Raw genomic sequence first — 23,338 nt, 5'->3', positions numbered from 1 at the left:
ACCTCTCCAAACATTGACAGGCTTTATTGTGGGGGGTTCCCACCTGGGACCCCACCCTCTTAAATAAAAAAGTGCATAGAAAAGAAGGGATTTAGAAACCTTTGTACAATATCTACATCCTGGGCCCCAAGGCAGGAAGGCGGCGATTGCTAGGTGGGCGAGAAGGTTGGGGGCAGGGCCCTTGCCAGCTGCACGCCCACATCCACCCTGAACAGAAAGGTGGGAGTGAGATGCTTTGGGAAGGACTAGGGAGACCCCAGGCCAGGGACAAGATGGCATTAGGGGGCTTGAGGAATTGTGGGGAGCCACAGCCTCAGTTAAGGAACCGACGGCAGCGCTTGGCGCCACAGTTGCAGGGCAGCTTGTTGCTGGCATCCTCGATGGGGAACTTGTAGTCATAGGTGAGCTCCTCACCACGAAGGATACGCCGCAGGGCAAAGATGACGATGTGCTTCTGGCCCTCCACATGGATGACACGAGAGAAGCAGTTAGGCTCACATGAGTGGTTGATGAAGCGGGCTGCGTTGCCATGCATTGTGGCGTCCACCACGTCAAAGTCATCCATGCGGAACATGTAGCACCCGATGCCCTACAGGGATGGGTGAGGGAATTAGGTGCTTGGTCCCCATGGGCAGCCTACCTCCCCCACCTTCTTGCCAGGGCCTGTGGAGCCCACCTTCCCGTCGTAGAACTTTTCCCGCTTGTCAGTCAGCACAGAGCGAATGACAATGCCAGAGTATTCAATGACCATCTCTCCAGCATCAATGTTGCGTTTACAGAACAGGCCTCGTCCATGGATGGCTGATCTGCAGGGTAGGATGGACAGGGGGACCTCAGGGGCTAGAGGGACAGACCCCAGGCAGCCCCCAACCAGGATTGTCCCTCCACTCAAGGGGCATCCTCCCAACCCCACTAACCTATAGACACCCACAGCCTCTTTGGATGTCTTTTTGAGGTGGCGAAAGCGCATGGCCATGGGCAGCTCCAGGCTGGTGGCACGTCTGGTGGGGGATAGCAGTGTGACATAGGCTGGTATCCAGTTATGACCTCTCGCTCCTGCTCACCCTCTTTAGGACTCTTCAGACCACTCCCAGCTCCCCTGCTTGCCCTCTATACCTGGTTGACCTGAGCTGCACCTCATCCTCTTCCTCATCACAGGTGGCCCCTTCTGGGAGCACCCGATGCTGGGAAGCCAGGAAATTGAACATGTCAAAGGTGCACTTCCTGCAGAAAAGAGGGAAGAAAGGAGAAAGGGTCACAGCCATTGGTTCAAGGAGATGCTGCCTACCAATTCTGGGGCCTGGGCCGAATACTGGCACCACAGGAGGAATATACTGTTGAAGACACAGTGAAGGGAAAGAGGGTGGGGTTCGTTCTTTTTTTTGTACCGGGGATCAAACTCAGGACCTTGTGTTTTCGAGGCAGGGGGCAGAACCACTGAGCTAAATCCCCGGCCCCTCGTTCTTCTCATGTTACTCTAGAATAACTCTTGGAGTGGCCTAATGTCTTGGTTTCAATCTGTCCAGACTTATTTCCTATCCTTGAGAGATCCCACAGGGTTCCCCAGCCCTCTCACCGGAGATAGACCTCAGCACGGGCAGCCCCATGGGGATTCAGGGGTGGTTCCTCCTGGCCCTCGCCTTGCTGGTGGTAGCGGAATTTATAGTGCTGGCAGTGCTGAGCCCCAGGCAGCTGTTCTGCCAGGAAGATGACAGCATCATGTTGGATGCCCAGGAGCCTTGCCCCACTCATTCCTGAGGAGAGAAGTTGAGGACACACTGATTATGTGAAAGGAAGTGGTGGTGGTAGGGACATGTACCAGTCACCACTTACCACTAAAAGAGAGATGTCTGAGCCGAGCATGTCCTCGGGCCTCTTGTACTTTCTCAATCAGAGTTCTCCATGCCCCTAGAGTGAAGACAGGGCCACAGCAGTCAGGATGAGGTCTGATGGGACACTTTCTCTCCCTGACACTGCTACTCTCAACTCACCTTCCAAGCTCTCTGCCTCCACACTGAAGCCATCCTCACTGGTGATCTCAAAGCGAAGATGCGGGCCGGCTCGTTTTGGAACCTGGTTCTCTTTATCCTCTGGGTACGGAGGCTCTTCCTCAGAGCTCGAGGCTTCACCTGGTCCCAGTGAATAGGTAAGAGCAGGTGAGGATCACCTCACATGAACATAAAGGCCCCACCACCCTGCCCCCAGACAAAGCACGGACACTGGAGTCTAATGGCCCTCCTCCAGCCCCAACTGCCCAGTGAGCCCTGTGGAATGGACAAGGTTTTTCTAAGGAGCTGCCAGTTCCTCTTCTGCAGGACTTCTTGGCTCTACAGGCCACATCGATGGCTTACTGAAACCCATGTATTCTCTAAACATTCATCTACCTGTAATTTTTCTGCTTTTCACATAAAAGTACTAGTGAGCTGGGGTGTGGTGGCACATGCCTATAATCCCAGCACTCTGGGAAGCTGAAGTAGGAGGACCCTAAATTCCCATCCAACCTTGACAACTTGGTGACTTATAGAGACTTTGTATCAAAATATGAAAATGTGGGGCCGGGGGCTCAGTGGTCCCACCACCTGTCTCATAAGCGCAAGGTCCCAAGTTTGATCCCCAGTACCAAACAAAAAAAAAGAAAGAAAGAAAATGTGGGCTGTAGATGTAGCTCAGTAGCACCATGCCTGCCTGGCAAATGCAAGGTCCTGAGTTCAATTCCTGGTATGGGATAGGGGGAAGAAAATGTGCTAGTGCTGGGCTTGGTGGTGCACACCTGTAATCTCAGGACTTGGGAGGCTGAGGCAGGAGGATTGCCATGAGTTCAAGGCCAGCATGGGCTACATAGTGAGTTCAAAGCCACCCTGAACTACATAGTAAGACTCTGTCTCAAAAGCAAAAAAAAAAAACAGTGCTAGGTTCATTCCTCAGTACCAGGAAAACAAAAACACTAGAGCATTATGTGTTTGAAAGGAATTTTTTTTATATTCAGTAAATTTATGTTCCTTTTTTATGGTGTTGGGGATGAAACCCAGGACCTGGTACATGCTAGTCAGGGGTGCTACCACTGACATATTCACCCAGCCCTATATGCAGTAAATTCTTTTTATTTGTTTGAGATGGGCTCTGCCTATGTTGCCCTGGCTGGTTTTAAACTCCTGAGCTCAAGCAATCTTCCCACCTGCACCTCCTGAGTAGCCAAAACTATAGGTGTGTGCCACCATGCCCAGCTGTAAATTTCTATAAATATTACAAGTATACATCATATAGTTTTGGAAACACAGTAGCAAGTACACTGAAGTTTACAGTGGACCCTTGACTTACGAACTCAATTCGTTCGTGAGGGCTGGTTGTAACTCATGTTGGTCAGGCTCCTCTACATAGCCTTCAAAGTCTCCCTCCTGCATAATTTTAGGCCACACTTTCTTCCAGGCAGATCTTGGTGTCCTTAGAGAGACATTGGCCCAGGATTTCTCAGTTAACCCCACACAGGAAAGGATGTGGTAATGTTCCTTCCAGAACTCTTTAAGGGTTAAATCTGTATCTGAGACCATCTGGAAGCACAAGTGGCCAGCATCTAGGTTGTAACTCAAGACGTTGCTTGTAAGTTAAAACTAAAATACCGGCTGTAACCGAAGTTGTTCATGTCAGGCTGGTCGTAACTTGAGGGTCCACTGTACACTAAACTATCAACTATTTAAAGGACTTCTCAGGGATTAAGAAATTTTGAACATGGAAAAGACAGGACTTGCTGACATACAGTAAATGTGGATATGACGAAAAGAGCAGTTGTCAAGGATAACTCAGAAATCTGGTGCTTGAACAAATATAAAACTGCCATTGATTGCAATGGTGAGGAGAAGGAAGAAACAAGTTTAGGGAGAAGGTCAAGTGCTCAGTTTGGAACATGTTGACTTTGGGATGCCCTTTAGAAAATCCCCCTCCTGCAACCTGATGATGGAGTTGGTGAGGTGGAAGCAGACTGCAGGAGCCTGGAGCCCAGGGCCTAGGTCTGGGCTGGAGAGAGCAATGTGGGGACTATCAGAATACAGATAAGATTTAGAGCTGTGAAGCCAGAAGAAAGCATCTGGGGAGAAAGAGAAATCAGAGCCAGAACGCCAGATACAATAAAATTGGCAGGCTGGGAAAAGGAGGCATGACCAGAGGTGAGTGTGGGGTCTTGGAAGCCAGGGAAGGGAATGCTTGGAGGAGGCAGGAGTTAGCTGCCCAACATAGGGGACAGACTGAGGGCTGACCACTGTATCCAGGGTTGGGGGCAGGTGCAAAAGCTTGAGGGGAACATAATTTAGGAGAGCAGGACCCACAGGGCCGCTGTCTTGCCCTATCACATCCCAGAGCCACCATGCCCACACACTCTCCCCCAGCCCTAAGTGAAACCCTAAGCTAGACTCTGCTGTGTGATTAACATCACCTCCAGCCCTCAGCACAGTAGGGTTCACCTCTAACAACTTCTTCCACCTCTTCTCCTCTTTCCCCATTGAACCTCTACTCTGTTCACCAACACAACAGGGCTGGCTGCAAAGCCCTTGCCTAGGCACTTTCTTATTGCTTGTTTTCTACTGCAGTCCATTTGTGCTGCACAACAGACATGTTTGTTTTCCCTACCAAAACTTGGTATGGTTCCTAAGGGTAGGAACCCATCTGTTTCAGTCACTGCCACATCCTTATGCTATCTGACTGCTTTAAGAAGCCTCTCAGCAAAATTGTCTCAGGCCACCTCCCTCCACTTCCGTACTCAACAGCTAAGCACTGTGTAATTAGAAAATCCAAACACCTGGACAGGATTGGGTCACAATATATCCCGAGCCAGCAGATTGCTCAGACCCCTAGCTTACTTGTTGCCCCCACTCTGAGTGCCCTCAGGGACCAACAGAAAACTTCACTTCCAGCCTAGGTGGTAGCAAAAACTATTAAGCACCTCTACACAGGTCCCAATCTCTGCAAACTTCCCTCATTTCCTTTTGCCCAGCTCTGAGCCTGTTCAAAACCACCCTGCTTCCCCGTATACCCTGTTCCTTCCATGACCACTCCTTCTCTCTCACCCTCGACTTTGCTGTCTCAGCCCTCATACCCAACATGGCTATGTTACACCCTCGTCTCCTCTTCCTAATGCATAGCTGCACTTTTGGGTGAGATGCCTCACCAACACTGTCTTTAATTCTGGACTCTGACATAACCTCTTCCCCACCCTGTACCACCTGCTCATACCACTGATCCTGAACCCCGCAGGCCTGGTACTCTGTGGCAGCTGGGGCTAGACCATTGCCCTGGGCCTCTGGGACACCTCTCATCTCATCTTCCTACTGTTCTGCCCTCATCTGGGTCCTAGAGAGTTCCATACTCTGGATGATCCCCAGAACTTCATCCTTGGCTTTATTAGGAACCTAGACCCCTGACCCTGACAGACTAGGCTCTAGTCTAAACTAATCCCCTGGGATTTTGGGCATGCTGGCCAAAGCGCTATCAGCGGACTTGCACATGGAGCTGAAATGTCACTTCTGCTACAAGGCCACCGACTCCCCAGGGCATCTCTGTAACTAGTAACCAGTTTCAGGAGTGTGCCCAGTGAGGGTGCATTTTTCTTTTCTTTTGGGTACTGGGGACTGACCCCAAGGATCCTCTACCCTGAGCTACATTATCAGCCCCTGGTGTGTACTTAGTTGTTTTTTCATATGTCTTTTTGAGACAAGGTCTTGCTATGTAGTTCAGGCTGGCCTTCAACTCACTGTGTAGCCCAGGTTGGCCTTCAACTCACAGCAATCCTCCTGCCTCAGCCTCCTGAGTACAGGGATTACAGATGTGTGACTCCATGCCTGTTATACTATTTTTTTTTTTGGTATACTAGTTTTTGAAGTGGACCTACTTTGGATCTGTCAGTCACCTAGCTGAGCTTGGCAGCATGAGGAAGGCAATGAGAAGCAGCAGCTGGTTCTTACCTGAATACTGATGCCATGACTCAAGCAGCAGGTCTGAGGGCCCATCAGGAGCCCGAGGAGGACCACCTTCTGGAAGTGGCAGCAAAGAGGATTGTTCCTGGAAGGGCCTGTGAGGAGAGACCTGTCAGGAGGGGAAAAGGGATACAGGTCCCAGAGCCTGTAGAAAAAGGGGCCTGGCCACTTACCGAAGGCTTTCCTCCCCAGGAGGCTCCTCAAGATTATCCAGGTCAAGAGTTCCACGCACTGTGGGTGTTTTCATCCTTACTCGGCTAAACCTGGAGGGTAAGCACAAGGCTGAGCTAACTCTCCCACCCCTCCCCGGCCTGCTGTCCCAGCCTCAGCACATTCACTTACCCACTGCTGCTGAGGCCTGGAACTTGGGAAGTGTCCTCCAAAGATTCCCCCTCTTCATCCAGCCGGGGGGTTTTATTTGGGGGAGGTGCTGGTGGGGAACGGCCAGAGAAGGTAGACACCCTCTTGACACGGATGGCCTGGCGGGGTGGGCTGGGGGGCCCACTGCTAAACACCAGCGTGAGTGGAGGCGGAGGAGGGGGTGGGGCGGGGCGGACCACCCCTACTCCTACCACTGGCAACACCCCCAGCAGGGGTCCTGGGGGCAGAGTCCAGGAAGTGGGGGCTGCAGGGGGAATAGTAGGGGGCAGAGGTGGCTGCTTTACTGGGGCTGGGACAGGTTCACCTTCCCCAGCCATCTTCACAAATACTTGCCCCAGCTTGTTGACAAGAATGATCTTGGATGTAGCGGGTTTAGGGGGCTCAGGAGCAGGGCCCAGGCTCAATACCCGGACCCCTGGGGCCCCAGGGAGCCAGGCAAATGTCCGGGTGGGGTCTGCTGGGCTAGGGGGCAGACCTTGAGGGGCCTGGCTGCCATTGGCCAGGGGAGGTGCTGGGGGAAGTGACTCCTCTCTGGGACCAGCAGCCCCCTCCCCAGGACCCCCTAGGTTCTTTAAAACAAAATCCACAATTTCTGATGGCAGGTCCTCAGGAGGTCGGGCCCTATCCCCTGCAGCCCCGAGGACCCCAGCTCGGCCCACTACAGGCCCTGAAGGAGGAGTCCCTTGGCCCCGGGGCTGCTGTACTGCCTCAGCCTCACTGTCTGTGCCATCATCCACTCCGTCCAGTTGCTCAATTCGGGGGGCTCCAGGGAGGGGGCCAGGGCCCAGGGCAGGGCCAGACACTACAGTCACAGGGAAGTGGACATAGTGGGTAGTGGGGCTGGCTTCCTCCTCTGAGCTATCCCCTGGGCCCCCATGGCTGCTCCCCCCTGCCCCTGCGGCTACAATCTCTTCCTGAAAGGGCTCAGTCCCTAGCAAGCTGGCTGCAAAGTCCAGGTCAGCAGCACTCAGTCCTGACACCACCTCCATGTCCTCAAAGTCTGGGCCCAGGTCTTCATGGGGTGGTGGAGGAGATGGGGCCAGGCCAGGGGGAGCCAGCTCCCCTGAGGTAGGTGTGAGGACTGTAACAACTGAGGTAGGAGGGGGCGCCCTGAGCTGAGGGGAGGTTCTGAGAGGAGGGGAAGTCCGCCGTGATGGTGGTGGCCTGGGGGCTAGGGGGCTAGGTCGACGGGAGCGTCTCGGTGGAGCTGGGAAGTCCGGGTCTCCCACTGTAGGGATGTGGTGGGTCAGAGAAGATGGACTTCCTGTGGGGGAAAGGATCAACATCAACCAACCATTTCGGCCTCCACAGCCCCACGTTCCCCTGGATATTCCCAGATGCTCACCAGGGGAGGGCAGGGGGCCAAAGGAGACACCCCCCAAAGGCCTCCGTGATGGCGAGTAGTTGGGCACTTTGATTCGAGCCCCTGAGAAGGAGCGAGGGCCAGGAGCAGGAGCAGGAGCAGGAGCAGGAGCAGGAGCAGGAGCAGGAGCAGGAGCAGGAGCAGGAGGAGGAGGAGGAGGAGCACTGCCTGAATCTGGCCGAAGTGGGGGGTCCAGGTTCTGAACAGGTGAGTGGTGCTCAGGAGCTCCAAGGATTAGGGCATCTGTATCTGGAATGGGGTCCTCATGATTTGGGGTCTCTGAAGAGCCAAGAGAAGTGTATCAGGGGTGGCAAGAGTTCATCAAAGCCTCCTAACCACGTGCCTTCCCTTCTTTTAAGCCAAATGGACCTTCCAGAGTCTTTCTTTTTTTGAGACAGGGTCTCACTATCTGGCTCAGGCTGGTCTTGAACTCATTATGTAGCTCAAGCTGGCCTCGAACTCATGGTGATCCTCCTATCTCAGCCTCCCCAGTGCTGGGATTACAGGCATGTGCCATCATGCTATGCCCAGCTTCCTTCCAGAGTCTTGACCTTGACCCAGTCACAACACAGACTAATGTCCAGTCCAAACCCCATTCACAGCATCTGCAACAACTCTACATATACCTTGAGTCAGATCCCTTCATAACCTCGTCCACTCATCCTCTGCCGTGTCCCTGCATCCTGGCTGCCTGCTGCTTCTCTGAGGCACGCCCATGTGCCACGAGTGGCAATGCCCTCTGTCCAGAATGGCCAGTCCTACCACTTTCTTATTGGCTCTGTACATCTCTGCCACATCAAAGGCATCTGCCCCATCCTGGCACTCAAGGCTATTACCTGGCCCCACCCAGTGTCTGCAAACTAATCTCTGCCTCCTCCACCCAACACTCTTGTTTGCAGCCATGCTGGATGCACCCTCCTCTACTCTTACTTTTGTGTCATGCTCCAACTTGGAATAAAGCTGTTTCTCACAAATGAGAACCAAATCTCTTCCTCCTCCTGTGTGGCCCACAATGACCTCTTCCTTTACTAATCTCCAAGCCCATTCTTGTCTCTGTGCCATCCACTCTCACTGCCATCATGGAAGTGTGCCAGTTGGAAAATGATCAGATCCAGGGTCACATCATGGTTCTACCCTGTTACTGCAGAGAGCAAGTGTCCACCCACCCTTTTGTTTTGTTTTTGAGACAGAATCTCACTCTGTAGCTCAGGCTGGCCTTGAAGTTCAGGCTGGCCTTGAACTCATGGCGATACTCCTGCTTCAGCCACCCAAGTGCTGAGTCCTGGGATTACAGGTGTGTGCCACTATGCCTGGCCCTTTTGTTTTTGGTAGGTGTCCCCCTGGTGTGCAGTACAGCAGAGCTTGTACCTTCCCCCTAGAGGACTGAAGTACCAGTTGAGCATGTAGCCTTGTCAGGGAGCCATACTCGCTTTGCTTCCTACAGCTGTACCAAGTCACCATTCCCCTCCAGCTGACTTTCTCCCCTCTTCACTTCCTGTGAAATGCCAAGCACAGTCCCTGGGCACACAATGCACAGCCAGTAAGTTTCTGTTACTATCTTATGACAAATGAAAGAATAACAAGTGTCCTGGAGTTTCTTGAATAGAGAAGGGGATAGGGGCTGGTGAGTAACTGTTTAGCATTCATGGAGGAGAAAAAGGCAGTATCAAGCCATACCTAAGGAAGGGGCAGGGCTGTGCACAATGGTCTGGTTTTCCTCTGCTGTCTCCAGGTGAACAGGCTCTTCCCTTGGGCCCCATGGCCGATACTCCAGAATTCGGCACCGATACCAGCAGCGCCTCCGAGCATCCACTGTGCTCCAATACAGACGGGAGCACCTGGCGGGTGGTTGTGTGGAACAAAAGGGTTAAGATAACTTGGGAAAGGGGATGCAGCCCCAACGTCCCCCAAAACCACTTAACACCCATGGCCTGCTCACTGGTAGCCAATGGGGAAGAGCCGTCCCTCGAAGTCCGAGAGATCAGAGAGAATACCCAGGGAGTCAATTCGGATGGAGCCTACGGTGTACAGGAGAGGTCAGGGAAGGTCAAGGAAGGCAAGGTCAACAAGAGACAGCAAGAGAGGGAAGAGAGTAAGTGGCTTACCAATGAGCACATTGATGGCATCGGGCTCAAGCCCTGTCAAGAACTTTCGCTTGAAGTTGATGCCTTCAAAGTCCACATAGACTCGGCGGAGAACATCAAAACCATCAGGGGTCACGATCTCCTGGGAAGTGGGAGGCAAATGGGGTTGCTGGATTGGTAAAGTGTGTAGGGCACATGAGGGAAAAGCTTTGTAGGCAAAGACTGAAGTGCCAGGGGCTTGGCCTACAAGGCTGAGGGAGAACACACAAAGAAGAGGCACTGAGAGAGCAATGGGCAGCTGTCACCCCACTGTCCTGGCCCACCTTGCCATCCAGGAGGTCTGTGTGTTTCTGGCAGAAAACTTTTTTATCATCCTGGAAGATGCAGTAGCTGGCCCGGGCACACATGAAGTGAAAGTTGCTGAGGCAGGAGGACAGGCAGCAGCCTACTGTGGCTCCAGGCTTCAGACAGAGTTCGCAGCGCTGCATGGGGAAGGGGCTGCTGAGGAAGAAGCCAGGAACGAGGGCCAGGGTCTGGCACTCAGCATTGCTAACTCTGAGACTCTGCTTACCTCCCTTTCCCCCTCAACACCCTGCACAGCAAAGACTCTCACCAAGCAACACCTCCTCCAATCACATCTTGCAATGAGCTAAATCATCAACCCCTTTTATTTTTTATTGTGAGACAGGGTATCATTAAGTTGTTAAGTTGTTCAGGCTGGGCTCAAACTTGGGATCCTCCTGCCTCAGCCTCCCAAAGTGCTAAGATAACAGCCATCACACCTAGCTCCCCAGTCTTTCTGTGTGTGTGGTACAGGGGATTGAAACCAGGGCCTTGCATTGAGCTATATCCCCCCCTTTTAAAATTTTTTGACACAGGGTCACACTAAGTTGCTCAGGGTGGCCTTGAAGTTGTGATCATCCTGCCTCTGCCTCCTGAGGAGCTGGGATTTCAGATGTGGGCCTCTATGCCTGGGTATTTGCTATTTCAGATTTTTTGAAGGGAGAAAGATATTAACAGCTAACACTTACTGAGTGCCATTTACCATCTTCTACACACCATTCTAATGTGGAACCTGATTTATTCTATTTAGATTTCATAACTGCCCCCTGAGATCAGTATCTCTATCATTCAGCTTGGATACTCTCCAGGATCCAGCCCAAGACTCAGAGTAAGTGGGGGATTCTGAACCAGACAACGCTTCATCTCATCAGGGCACAGTGACAGCAAAATGCTATACAGTGTGGAAAGCACGCAGCATAGGTCCAATTGAGAGGGTGTCTAGCTTTTATGGTCTTGGGCTTTAGGCTCAAATATGGCCGGAGGTCAGAGAGGAAAAATGCTATCACCTAGCACCCAAGTTCTTTTTTTTTTTTGAGACAGGGTCTCACTTTGTAGTTCAGCTGGCCCTGAACTCAGTATGTAGCTCAGGCTGGCCTCAAACTTGAGGCAATCCTCCTGCCTCTGCCTCCCAAGTGCTGGGATTACAGGCGTGAGCCACCATGCCCGGTTTGTCCCAAGTTCTTGGAAAAGAAAAACAGAACCTAGGACCAGCAGTGAAAAGGACATGATCTACTAGAAACAGCTGAAGCAGAGCTGTCTCCTCAAAGGAGAGCTCAATGGCTGCCCCTGTCAGGCCCAGGCCTCACCATCTGCCTCCCACGAGCCACAGCAGCGTGCACATTCTTGAGGGAGCCATCATTCTCCTCAAACACTTCAGCTGACCAAATGGCACAATTGACATGGGTCCACTCATTCTGTCCGATGTACAGGAGCCTCCCTGCCTCCTGGGAGCAGAAGAGGAGTGGTGTGACAGGTGCTACAGGAACCAGGACCCACAACCTCAGACTTCACACAGCAGCCTCACCTTGGAGTCTGCATCTCCATATTTGAGGCAGAGCGCACACTGACGAGGGTCTTCCATGTGTGAGAAAGCAGCTGGATCCTTGCCTTGGAAAGCTGGAAAAGAGGAAATCCAAGAATCAGGACCTGGAACCTGGCCCACCAACTCAGGGCACTGGCTTCTAGCCTCCATATTCCAGTACCTGCTGAGGGATCGCCTGGAGGCTGCCCTGATTCTGGGGTCTCTGATTCCTGCTGTCTCCACTGAGCATAGACATGGTCCAGGGATGGGGGCAACACCGCATTAGGCAGCACTCCGCTGTGGACAGGCAGGGTTAGCATCTGACATGTCTAACAAGGGCAGCAGGACTGGGGCCCACCCACAATATCAGCCTAAACATGCCATGACACCCTTCATCCTCTCTTCACATGGAATTTCTCAGTGCTCCAAATAAGCCAGGCCCTCTGTGCCACCTCTGACATACGAAATGCTGTTATGCTCAAATGTCACCTCTTCCAGGAAGCGGTCTCCGATCCTTAGGCTCTAGCAGGTGCCTCATCTGGGCTCCTAAGACCCCTGGGCTTCCCCATCACCACCCTAACCATTTGGGTCACTAGTGCCTGCCCATGCCCCAAACATTTAAGCTCTTTAAACAGAGTCCAGCCTTACTTGCTCACTACTTTGTCCCCACCTGTTTTGCCCAGGTACAACCAAAGCGAGCTACACAATCCAAGCCTGCTAGTCTAGGGCCACTGGAGAACCTCAGTCTGGTCTGCCACCCTTTTCTCCAGCCTCAACCCTAACTCTGCACCTCATCTTTTCTCAGCCCAGAGTGACCCCTGGATCCCCAGGTGACCCTGCCACTGCGCTCACTCCCTGGTCCCCCTCCTGCTACCCAGCCTTGCTCACTTTGGCAGCCGGGTACTCCGTCGCCAGTACTTGGGGTCGTGGGCGTCGAACCAGCCGAACGCAGATTCTAGCAGCTGGGGAGTGGGTTAACAGAATGAGAAGAACAGTCTTCCCCAAGCGCTGGTGACGGTAGGGTCTGAAAAATCCACTCTCTCCGCCCAATACCACTCAAATCACCCTACAGGCATCCCCATTAAAGCTTACCTTTAGTAGGAGCCCCTTCATCTGGCTTCCAGCCCGGCGCTCTGAGGTTTCTCCTTCTGAGTGCCTCATCAAGATGCTCACCATGTCCTCCATAAAGCTGTGCTGTAAGGGGGGTTGGTCAGGTTCTGAGCTCCAACCCCAACCCTCAGCTCTAGCCCTGCCCTCTCCTCTTGGTACCCACCTGCTCCTCCCCGTGTCCTACTCACCACAGATGTGTAGTGGCCTTCCTCAAAGCGCTGACCCACAGTTTGCAGATCACAGGGTCCTGGGTGCAACTGCTTCTCATCCTGTCCACACTGCAAATGAAGGAAGTCAGCAGGGCTAGTGCTGGGCCCAGTCCCACCCATCCTGCCTCACAGGGCCTCCAGACCTGGGTACACAGCAGCAGTGGGCCCACCACCTTCGAGCTCAGCAGGCCCTGGAGCACCTGACGTAGGCCCCCTTGCAGGGCCCCACTCAGGGCCTCTCGCCAGCGAGGCTGTGTGGCCCCAGCACATGGTCCACATGTGTACAGCACCGAGTCTGGTAGCCCTGAAAGGATCTCGTAATCTTCATCTAAACAACAGGGTGGGAAAGGAGAAAATAGTTTGTGAGGACGTGAGGGCTTCTAGGAGCCTCTGAGCCAGTGATGGCAAACCTTCTAGAGCTTTCAACAATAACAAACAGCCAGCTGAGGCATGCGTGCCAAGGTTCGCCACCACCGCCCTAGGCTGTCAAGGACATTTAGCCTACTTGTCACTGAGGGGTATGGGATGGGAATGGAGTAGGGAGTCCCTAGGTCAGTGATGGTGAACCTTTTAGAGCTTTCAATGATAACAAGCAGCTCTCAATGGCAAGTATGCCACAGGTTTGCCACCACTACCTTAGACTAAGGCTGCAACCCAGTTTTTCTGCCAACTCACCTGAGAGCCCCTCACACTTGGCATGTACCCAGTGATCACACTGTGCACACTGCATCATCTTGCTCTCGTAGTCATTGTCTTCATAGCAGCGTGTGCAGATTGGACAGTAGTTTCCTGCAAGCAAAGAGATGACAAAGATGAAGTGGTTAGGGTTACTTCCTACTGCTTACAGTCCTTGTTCAGAGGCTAACCACATCTTGACTGTTGTTTCCATTATACTTCTGTCTTGGGTCCCTATTGATCCCTTTAAAAAGCTGGCTGAGGAAACAGCTTCTTTCCCAACTCTGCATTCCCAATACCTTTCAAATAATAGGACCTTCCTAAATATGTTGCCTGAACTAAGGAGGAATGTACTGGTTTTCAAACTACCCAGTGGAACCAGAAGAGTTGGGTCCCAAGCCCTCAACTTCTACTGCCCAGGGAGGAACTTTGTGTTCTCTTATATGTGCACTGCATGGACTTCTGTGGGAAGGTGCTCTGAACTGAGGGAAAAGTTCTATAGGTAGAAGATAAAAAGCCACTAGAGGGCCGGGGATTTAGCTCAGTGGTTCCGCTGCCTGCCTCACAAGCGCAAGGTCCTGAGTTCGATGCCTGGTACTAAAAAAAAAAAAAGCCACTAGAATACCTGTTCTAACACTGGCAGAGGCCCTGCCCTACAGTTAGGAGCACTCCCCAGTAGCCCTTGCAACGTTCCCTTCCAGGTCCCACCTTTCTCATAGAGCTGGGTGCACCTGGGGCAGAGGCTGTAATCTCCAGACCACTCGACGTCCCAGTTCTTGCCTGGAGTTGCCCCACAGCTCTTACAGCGGACACAGGCTGAACAGATCTGAGGAAAAAGGGAGATGTTAGGAGAAACCAGACATCAAGCTGGAGCAATACAATGGGGGAAATAGGCAGGAAGAACTGGGGGAAAACAGAAGAGGAAGGACAAGAGAAGAAAGAAATTCAAGTACAGGAGGAAGGTGAGAAAGGACTCAACATTAGATGAGAGCTGTGATGGCGAACCTTTTAGAGCTTACACTGATAAACAGCTGAGTGCAGCACACATGGCATAGGTTCACCACCACTGGGCTAGAGAAAAGGATTCTAAGCCTGGGAACATGGAATCCATGAGATCATGAACCATTACATCAAACTCTGCATCTACATCTTGTCTATATAAAAATGGTGAGGGCTGGGGATTTAGCTCAGTGGTTTTGCCACCTGCTGCGCGAGCGCAAGGACCTGAGTTTGATCCCTGGTACCAAAAAAAAAAAAAAAAAAAAATGTTGGGCCGGGGATTTCGCTCAGTGGTTCTGCCACCTGCCTGGCAAGCACAAGGTTCTGAGTTCGATCCCGGTACCAAAAAAAAAATGGTGAGAGGGCCCGGGGATTTAGCTCAGTGGTTCCGCTGCCTGCCTTGCAAGTACCCGAGTTTGATCCCTGGTACCAAAAACAAAAAGCTGAGAAAGAAACATTTATGACATTCTCAAAGGAATCTCCAGTTCTCCCTTTTTCATGACACCCCTTGCCTAGAGCAAGTCTAGGGGTAGTCATGGTATAATTAGAACACCAAAGTGAGATGTGGGCCTCATCTCTTACCCAGTGGCGTCGTTTGCGTGTGGCCCGGGTTGGGTAGCTGGGGCCCAGGCAGGCTGGGTGGTAAGCATGGCAGCAGCGCTCACATTCCAGTAGGTGCTGTGGGATGTTTGTGAGAGACAACTGCAAAATCTACCAATATAGGGATCCTCCACCTCTATAGTTTCCCTTCCCCCAGGCTGGCCCGTGTGTCTAGACCTTGGATGCTCGGCCTTTACGTCCACAGACATGGCAGAATTTGCAGCGGCGGCAACACCAAGTGTCACGATGCTGGGGCAGGGGCCGTTCAGCCTCCTCCAGGCAGAATGGGTGGAAAGGATCACAGCACACTTGGCAGAACACCAGCTGGAGGTGGGGATGAAGACAGCAAATGATGGGCACAGTGTGAGGCCAGAAGGCCAGGGGAATAAGACCTGGTTGAGAAGTCAGGAAGAGCCAGTGAAGGCCGAGGCAGAGCACCAACCTCATGTAGGCCTTTGCTGGCACACAGCAAGCACACCATTGGTGGCCCCCCTGGCACAGAAGTGAGCACACTCAGGCCACCCATCAGCCACACGTTCTCTAGGTCACAATCCTCCTAGAGGAAGAGAGGACACAGGGTTGGAGAACAGCCAAGAACACAAGACAGATCCATCCCTAAAACCCTGGCTGCCCATCTCAATAGGACCTTGCATGGTTAACAGGAATGTAGTTCAGTGGCACCACACCTGCCTGGCAAGCTCAAGGTCCTGAGTTCGATTCCCGGCATGGGGGTGAGGAGAAACACTGGCTGCCCTGGGACGATCAATGAACTTTTTCCAACCACAAATCCTGCAACTTCCAATGCCATACCTTGAAATCCACACGGACCCGGTGCACACCATCTGGGGACTTCTGTTTTCCAGTCCAGCCATTGGGAAAAGAGGCAAAGGAGCCAGAGCCCAAAGCATCCTAAGGAGGGATGCAGGGCTAGTCAAAGGTTGCCAGCCTCACCCTCTCTGTGGGCTCTCCTCCTCATTGCCCTTCCTCCAGCCCATGGGACTCTGCCTTTTGCCCAAATCCCACTGCTTTCCAGACAGGCAAAGTCTGCCTCATCCCTCAGGGCCTGCCCTCTGGTGTGGATACACCATGTACTCAGGTATGCCTGTCACTCTGACTTGCCAGGTAGCTCCTGGAGGGCAGGAGCCATGCCTCACACGGGGCTCAGGGTTCTTGGAGCGGGCCTGCTGACCTTGTCCAGGCGCTTTCGGGCCTTGAGCTGCAATACAGGCTGTAGGGTGGGTTTGCGGGGTCGGCTCTGCTCCTCTGGTTCTGGCACTGGCAGCTCTAGGAAGGACACAGAAACAGTGAGGTCCTCCCCTTCCATGCCTCATCCCCATCTTCTATAACCCCCCAAAATTACCTAGATTCCTAGGTCCTTCTCTAGGTAACCAAGACACTCAATGATGATCCTTAGGCCTTGCTTGGTAAGTTCAGTGAGAACCTTACGTACCAGTTCCATTTGACCCCTAAAACTGCCTCTTCTCTGCCCTCAGCCACCCTCTTGGGTAGACTGATAGGATCCTTGGTCTGAGAGCTCTGTCCTTTTCACACAAAAGATAACCAAAATGGGGGTGGGGTGTAGCTCAGTGGCAGAATGCTTGCCTGGCACACACGAAGCCCTAGACTCCATCCCCAACAATGCAAGAAAAACAACAACAACAACAACAACAAAGCAAAGACACAAGACTGACTGAGAGAAAAAGTATCAAATGGTTCATACCATTTTCTCTGGGAGTCCGACGACGAGGAGCAGGAGGACCCCCAGGGTCTGAGTCATCTGAATCCTCGAAGATATCATAGGAGGGTCGCTGTTTGACGCAGCGCCGGGCTGACTTGCGCTGCAGGAGGGAGTCCTGCTCCTCGGGCCCTGGGGGGGCCACCACCTCCTCCCGGGGCCCCCCAGCTCCCGCCCCCCGGCGTGGGCCTGGAGGACCAGGGGAGGCCTCAGGAGATTCATCGGAATCCCAGGGCAACAGCGTCTTCACTATCGTCCGGCCTGTGGGAACAGGGGACTAAGTAGGATTTGAGCTTAACCAGGGACATTGGACATTAGGACACGAAAAGAAACTAGGCAGAAAAGAACAAAGACAAGAGAGATACAAAATCCCTTAAAAGAAAAGAAAATGGCAGAGAACTGCAAAGGGGGAAGAGCAAAGAAAAGTGGCTTCCTTCATACCACAATCTACATAAGGTTTTGTGAAGGAATGCTCTTCAGACCTTGTTACCTTTTTTTGCCAGCCTTTCCATCTTCCGAGCCTCTATCTTGTCACACTTCCGGTATCTGGGGAGGGGAGCAGCACGTCACCAGGGTAGGGGACTGGTGGTCTAGGGGAAGAGAGGAAGCTCTCTACAAGGATGCCAATCCCACTGTTCTGGCTGGGCAGAAGGAGGGGCTGGGGCAGGAGGCCTGCTGGCTGACAATCCCAGGTGGCCATGGAAGCCACATCCCAGCTACTCACACACAGCACTGTTTCTTGGTGTTGGGACCTCCAAACTTGGGCTTGTCCAGGCAGTTGACACAAGACCCACAGTCCTGTACACGGAGGCAGCCCCGACAGTGTCCACACCGAGCCATACGCATCTTCTTGCCATGGTGGGAGGGCAGTGAGCGCCGGGGTGTATGGGCCAGAACCCCACCAGACCCTGCAGGCTCCAAGTCTCCTCCAGGACCTGCTGACTCCTTTCCCCTCTGGGACCGGGATGGGACACTTTCAGTCTCAGATGCAGAGGACGTATCTATTGCACCAGAGAGGGAGGAGATGGAGCCACAAGGCCACCAAGCATCCTACCTCACTTCCCTGTTCTCCTTCAGATCCCACTCAATCAGCCCTCTGGTCCCCATGTTCCTCACATACCTAGAACTGACAGGTTCCAGGTACCCAGACCCAATGTGTTTTACCAAAGACCTAGTATCCAATCCTCTTGCCACCTGATGAAAGCCCCTGACTCAGCTTCCTCTCTCCTAGGCTTCTGGTTCAACTGCTCAACCCCAAACCAGACAGGGCTCTCAATACTCTCCACCAAAACAGCCCCCTACCCTCTGTGGTGAGGTCCTGCCGATCCCGGAGAGGGAGGGCACTGAGGCGGGGGACATCTTCAGGTACCATGGCCCGGGCCTGACCTAGGGCCACAGCAGCATGACGGCAGACGTGTTTGATGCGGGGGCCTTGCACAGGGGACTCAGGGCCCTGGGAGAAGAGAAATCAGGAATACATGTGGGGAGCTGTTCCCCGAGTTCCTGAAGCCAGTCTTCTTCAAAGGGCCCTCAGAGCCTACCACATACCGAGGCTCGCTCTCTCTTAGCTTCCACAGACTCATCTTCAGACCTGACACAGCCTCTGTCTAGGGTCTGCTTGACAGTCCCCACGGCCTCCTCCATCTGCCCTCCAGGGCTTGGCTGGCAGGGGAATAGACAGGGTCATGGGCTGGAAAGTGAGGACAGATGGGGATAGGAATAGCACAGGGAAGGGATGGAATCGGGGAAGCACAGAAAAGGACTAGTTTTGCGGGTTCCCTGTGATGTTAGAGAGCATTTAGGGAGGCAGATAGGTGGACTGGTACAAGGACCTGGCCAAAACACCATGCTCACCGGCATTGACGCTGACGCTGCCACCTTCTGTTGCTGCTGCTGGTCAATCTTGAACAGCTGCACCTTGGCTCTCTTAAGGAGGCTGAACATTTTCTCCTCCACTCCAGACAGCGGCAAGGAACCCAGGCCTGCAATCCGTGCCTTTTCCAGTGGCAATATATGCTGTGGTGCTTGTTGCTGTTGCAGCTGTAACTGTGGCTGCACTTGTGGCTGCTGTGGCGGCAATGCCTGGGGGAGGAGTTGGGTCTGCAAGGTCTGCAGGGGTTGCTGTAGCTGAGCCTGAGGCTGCTGCCCATTGCTCAGAGCTGGAGCCCCATGGGGGGGTACCTCAACCTTAACAGGTGTGGTGACCACAGGGGCAAATCGAGGCAGGCTGAGGTGGTTGGTGCGGCCCACTGCCCGTGGCTCAGGCTCAGCTGGAGAGTCATCAGCAGGAAGAGGCTCTGGTTCAGGGGCTTCAGGAGCCCCAAGAGGAGTAGTAAGCACCGATTCATAGATCTTCAGGTGGGCTTCACTTGGGGTAAACTGAGCAGCCCGAAGGAGCAGGGGCCTCCTTGAGGGGGTGGCAGGGGCAGCTGGTGGGGATGGGGCTGGGGGAGGGGCTGGAGGAGGAGGGGGTAGCTCCCGGGTTAGTGAGGTCCAGCGAAATGTGGGTTCCCTTAGGATGGACCGTCTCTTCTCAGGGAGTGGGACTGGGGCAGATGGGGGAGTTGGGGCACGTGGTGGAGAAGGAGCTGGTGCTGGTTCCTGGGGAGCAAGTGGGGAGATGGCGATGGGAGGTCGCAGAATAGGTGAGACCTCCACTTTTAGAGGCTTGGGAGGGTCTTCATCCATAAATCGCCGGGGTGTCTTGATGACACGTGAGGAGCGGGCACTCACTACAGGCATAATAAACTGCCGGATATTCTTCAGGAAGGTGGTACTTTTGGGGGCCACAGTGGGACTGTCTTCCAAAGGGGCTCCTGTGGTTGCACTGGGATTTGGAGTGGGAGGAGAGGTGCCCTCTGGCCCTGCCCGAGCAGCTTCCCGCTCTGCCCGCTGGCTAGGGGTCAGGGGAGGCCGGCCCCTCTTCCTGGAGCATGTAACAGGGACAGCTGGAGGAGGGGACTCTTCTTGCTCTTCTGGGGCTGGAGGTGGTGGAGGGGATGGTACAGGAGGGGGGGACACTGGAGGGGGTGGAGGGCAAGGTGGAGGTGGAGGAGATGCTGAAGGGGATGGAAGAGGAGAAGGAGGCGCAGGGGCTGGAGGAGTTGGGGGTGGTGATGGTGGCTTTGCCTCTTCCTTTTCCTTGGCTAGTATCACCTCCTCCTCAACCACAGTTCTTTCTTCCTTTTCTCCTTCCTCTTTGTTTTCTTCTTTTTTCTCCTCTCCCTCCTCCTCCACCTTCTGCTCCTGCTTTTTCCAATAAGGACCCTCTCCCTGTTCAGATCCAACTTGTCTTTGGGGGTCATCCTGGCAGCTTTCCCCATGTCGACCTTGACCCTGACCTGATTCAAGTCCCAAGGACAACTGTTCCATCTTCACTCTTTTGGCCTTGGAAACAAACTTGATCATGAGGGGGAGCCCGCCTTGGCCTCTGCCCCTGCCTCCTCGGCCTCCTCTCCCAGACTGTCCTCCACGTTTGAGGGTCCCAGGTCCTGGGCCAGGCCCCTCCTTGCACTTCCAGCTGCCAGTTCGGTGTTTTACTGGAACCACAGGAGGTGGGGGCTCAGGTTTAGGGATTGTCACAGCTGCTTCTGCTACCACTACTGCTTGCTGCTTCTTCCGGCTGGGGCCTGCTGGTCGTCCTGGGGGCCGTCCCCGAGACCGACGGGGGGTGGAAGGCTCACATGCCCGGCTCCGGGGGCCTGGGGGTGCCTGGGCCCGCCGGAGAAGTTCAGTCAGTGCCTGCACCATCCGTTCTGTGCCCTCCTCACCCCGTTTTCGAGCAGGGGTCTTGGGGGGGGCAGGAGCCACATCTGCTAGGCGAGGAGGAGGAGGAAGGGGGGTCGTCTTATGCTTGCGGCCCCGACCTCGGGGGGCTCGACCTAAAAGGAGAATAGGTGTGGGGAGACAGGTCAAGCTGGCCCTGCAGACTGAAGGTGCACTGGCAGGGCAGGGACTAAGTCTCACTTGTCTGTTTCTCCCACAGCCCGGCCTAGCTTAGGCTCTGAACACAGGACACACTCAGTAACTGATGGAGACTAGTTAAAAAGGGAGAGCTGACACAAAAGGTGAGAATAACATTCCTGTGAAGCTATGGAGGTAGAGTTTCCCCCATCACTCACCTCGCTGGGATCGGAGCGCAGAGCGCAGGGAAGTGGGGGCCACATCTTCATCTGAATGAAAACCCTGAAACTCCTGATTTAGGTGACCAGGGGTGGAGGGGAGAAACAGCAGTCAGTGCCAAAGCCTGATTCCACCTGGGACTCAGGTATTGAGGAATATCCCCAGCTTCCCTCTTAATGTACCCCTACTTAATCAGAAACAAACTAAAAAAACCGGAACATCAGAAAGGAATAGAAAATGGTCTCTCCCCAGGGATGGAGGCACAAGACATTTTCAACTCTTCTCCAGTGCAGGCCACAGCAGCACAGCCACCACTGGTTTACTGGCTTAGAAGATAACACAACAGAGTCTCTTTGGGTCAGGCAGTAGGCCCTCCGCACTGAGGGTCAACTCTAATTCAGAACAAAGTGGGACCTCTATTTACACCTTTTCAGACTGTACTTTCTTCCTGAATAAAGATGGGAATAGGAACACCCAAGTCGGTGAATGGGGCATAAAATGGTTTACCTTTTTGGGACCCACCCTGGGCCCTCCAGTGATTACTAACTGTCCTAATACACCCCACACTTTCCAACCTTTTCTGATGGTCTGGGGGATAAACCCTGAGCTGAACTCTGACCTGCCACACTCAAGACTCAGTTTTCATTCCATTCCTCTTTAACCTGTGTGCCAAGAAGCAGCCCTACACTACTCTATCTTAGATAGATGAGGAATTGAGACACTGGTGAAACCAGCGATGTGTCAAAGTAGGAGCCCCAGCAGGGCAGTCTACAGATAAGGCCCTAGACAGCTCCAGTCCAGGTCCACTAAAGCCATGCTGCTGCTGTCAACCATCACTGGTTGGGCATGCAGTCCCCATGGCCTCCTCACCCACACGCCTCTACTGCCCTACCTTTGCTACCAAGAAAGATCAGTCTAGGACACTTCAGCAGAACCTGCTCTGAGCCGAGCGCCTGGTTACAGCTGGGGCTTCTCTCCACTTTCAGAAGCCCTATCCACCCAAAGCTCCGTGCAGCCCACCTACTTCCATGTCTGTTTCCAAGAACAATTCTCAGAGCAGGAGTCCTGAGATCCCCACTTCCCACGCCACCCTCCGGGGCCATCCTGAACCCTGTAAAACCCCTGGCCTCCGCCCAGCCCAGCGCCGGGGACGCCTCCGACCGCCTCACCTCATCGTCGGATTCCCCGTCACTGCTCTCCTCCTCTGGCACGTAGCCTCGGCTCGGGCTCGGGCCCCAGCCGCGACCCCGGCCCCGGCCCCGGCCCCGGCCCCGATGAAGGCGCGGGCCCGCCCATAGACGGCGGAGCCGGCGCAGGCCCCGGCGGAGCCCCAGCAAACGGAGCAGGGCCGTGTCCTCCCCTGGCTCGCCTCCGCCTGGCCCCGCTGCGCCGCTACCACGCCGCAGAGCTACCCGCACTCTTTCGGCCCCACTGCCCCGTCCGCCGCGGCTCCCGCCCCCGCCAGAGCCCCGCGGCCGGCCCGGGAAGCGGCCCCGCGCGGAGCCAGGCCCAGGGCAACTGCCGCCGCCCGCCGCCGCCGCCATCTTGGCACCGTGAGAGGGGCCGGGGAGGCGGGGGGAGGGGCGGCCCGTGCGCAGGCCGGGGGGTGGGGCGCAGAGGAGGGGCGGGGCGGCTGCGGCGCCCGACAACAACTAGCGCCACCGCGGGGTACCACGGGAGTGGGAGTCTGGGGCCGGCGGCCGTCACTCTTAAGACTGCACCTGGAAAGCATAGACCCTGCGTCGCGGCCGCGGCGGGGCGATCCACAGAGGCCTCCGGGAAATGTAGTTTTGATGACCTGCTCCTTCCGACGGGAGCTGGGGCGCAAGAGCAGGGACTCGTAGGTCTCCAACCAGAACCGGGAAAGCTAGTTCCGGGTCTCCGGAAGGCGTGGTCCTCGCCCCAGACTCCGCCCATTATTCCGGTCGGAGCCAGAGGCCAGCGTGGACTACCACTCCCAGCGTGCCTCGGGCTTCGGACCCTGAGAACCCGGCCGGCGCTGGGAAACCCGGAGGCGTGGGCTGGGAAGGAACGACGCAAAGGGTTAGTCTCAGTTCCCAGCGAGATCTTCAGGGATTTCTCTAGGCAAGAAGAGAAGGTACCGGAAAGGCGCATCTCTCGGGTCCTGTGTTCAGAGGCAGGTGTCCAAAAGCAGGGCCGGAGCTTGCGCTCCTCACCAGTCCTGGGCCGGGCGCACCTAGCGCGCGCGCGGTATTGTTGCGGAAGGGGCGTT

The 23,338-nt window shown here is 54.4% G+C and overlaps 1 protein-coding gene across 1 annotated transcript; it reads right to left on the bottom strand.

The window, feature by feature from the left end:
• Window positions 1-5: 5 nt before the first annotated feature.
• Kmt2b (lysine methyltransferase 2B) lies at window positions 6-22,659 on the bottom strand. The gene is made up of 37 exons (XM_004858926.2): window positions 22,275-22,659; window positions 21,105-21,177; window positions 18,838-20,864; window positions 18,532-18,645; window positions 18,286-18,436; window positions 17,708-17,984; window positions 17,474-17,529; window positions 16,969-17,244; window positions 16,438-16,532; window positions 16,059-16,157; window positions 15,691-15,804; window positions 15,426-15,572; window positions 15,231-15,326; window positions 14,358-14,475; window positions 13,650-13,763; window positions 13,118-13,302; window positions 12,954-13,043; window positions 12,748-12,849; window positions 12,544-12,617; window positions 11,837-11,952; window positions 11,659-11,750; window positions 11,441-11,578; window positions 10,115-10,273; window positions 9,813-9,933; window positions 9,647-9,725; window positions 9,385-9,545; window positions 7,690-7,986; window positions 6,306-7,608; window positions 6,137-6,226; window positions 5,952-6,058; window positions 1,992-2,129; window positions 1,834-1,908; window positions 1,577-1,754; window positions 1,117-1,224; window positions 918-1,001; window positions 677-806; window positions 6-589 (listed from the first exon to the last, which is right to left on the bottom strand). The coding sequence occupies exons 1-37, from the start codon at window positions 22,647-22,649 to the stop codon at window positions 314-316; spliced, it is 8,235 nt and encodes a 2,744-aa protein (XP_004858983.1). The 5' UTR covers window positions 22,650-22,659; the 3' UTR covers window positions 6-313.
• Window positions 22,660-23,338: the final 679 nt, after the last annotated feature.

Source organism: Heterocephalus glaber, unplaced genomic scaffold, assembly GCF_053883595.1.
Source record: "Heterocephalus glaber isolate CG9 unplaced genomic scaffold, H.glaber_assembly_v1.0 deba00001561, whole genome shotgun sequence".
In the NCBI taxonomy this organism is placed as follows: domain Eukaryota; kingdom Metazoa; phylum Chordata; class Mammalia; order Rodentia; family Bathyergidae; genus Heterocephalus; species Heterocephalus glaber.
Note: the sequence above shows the minus strand (reverse complement) of the source record. Positions and strands in the feature narration are given on the sequence as shown.

Coding starts and splice junctions, on each gene's coding strand:
- Kmt2b (XM_004858926.2), bottom strand. CDS start 22,649: ATGGCGGCGGCGGCGGGCGGCGGCAGTTGCCCTGGGCCTGGCTCCGCG. Junction 15,805..16,058: donor GGGTCCGTGTGGATTTCAAG/GTATGGCATTGG, acceptor CTCTTCCTCTAG/GAGGATTGTGACCTAGAGAA. Junction 11,579..11,658: donor ATGGAGATGCAGACTCCAAG/GTGAGGCTGCTG, acceptor TTCTGCTCCCAG/GAGGCAGGGAGGCTCCTGTA.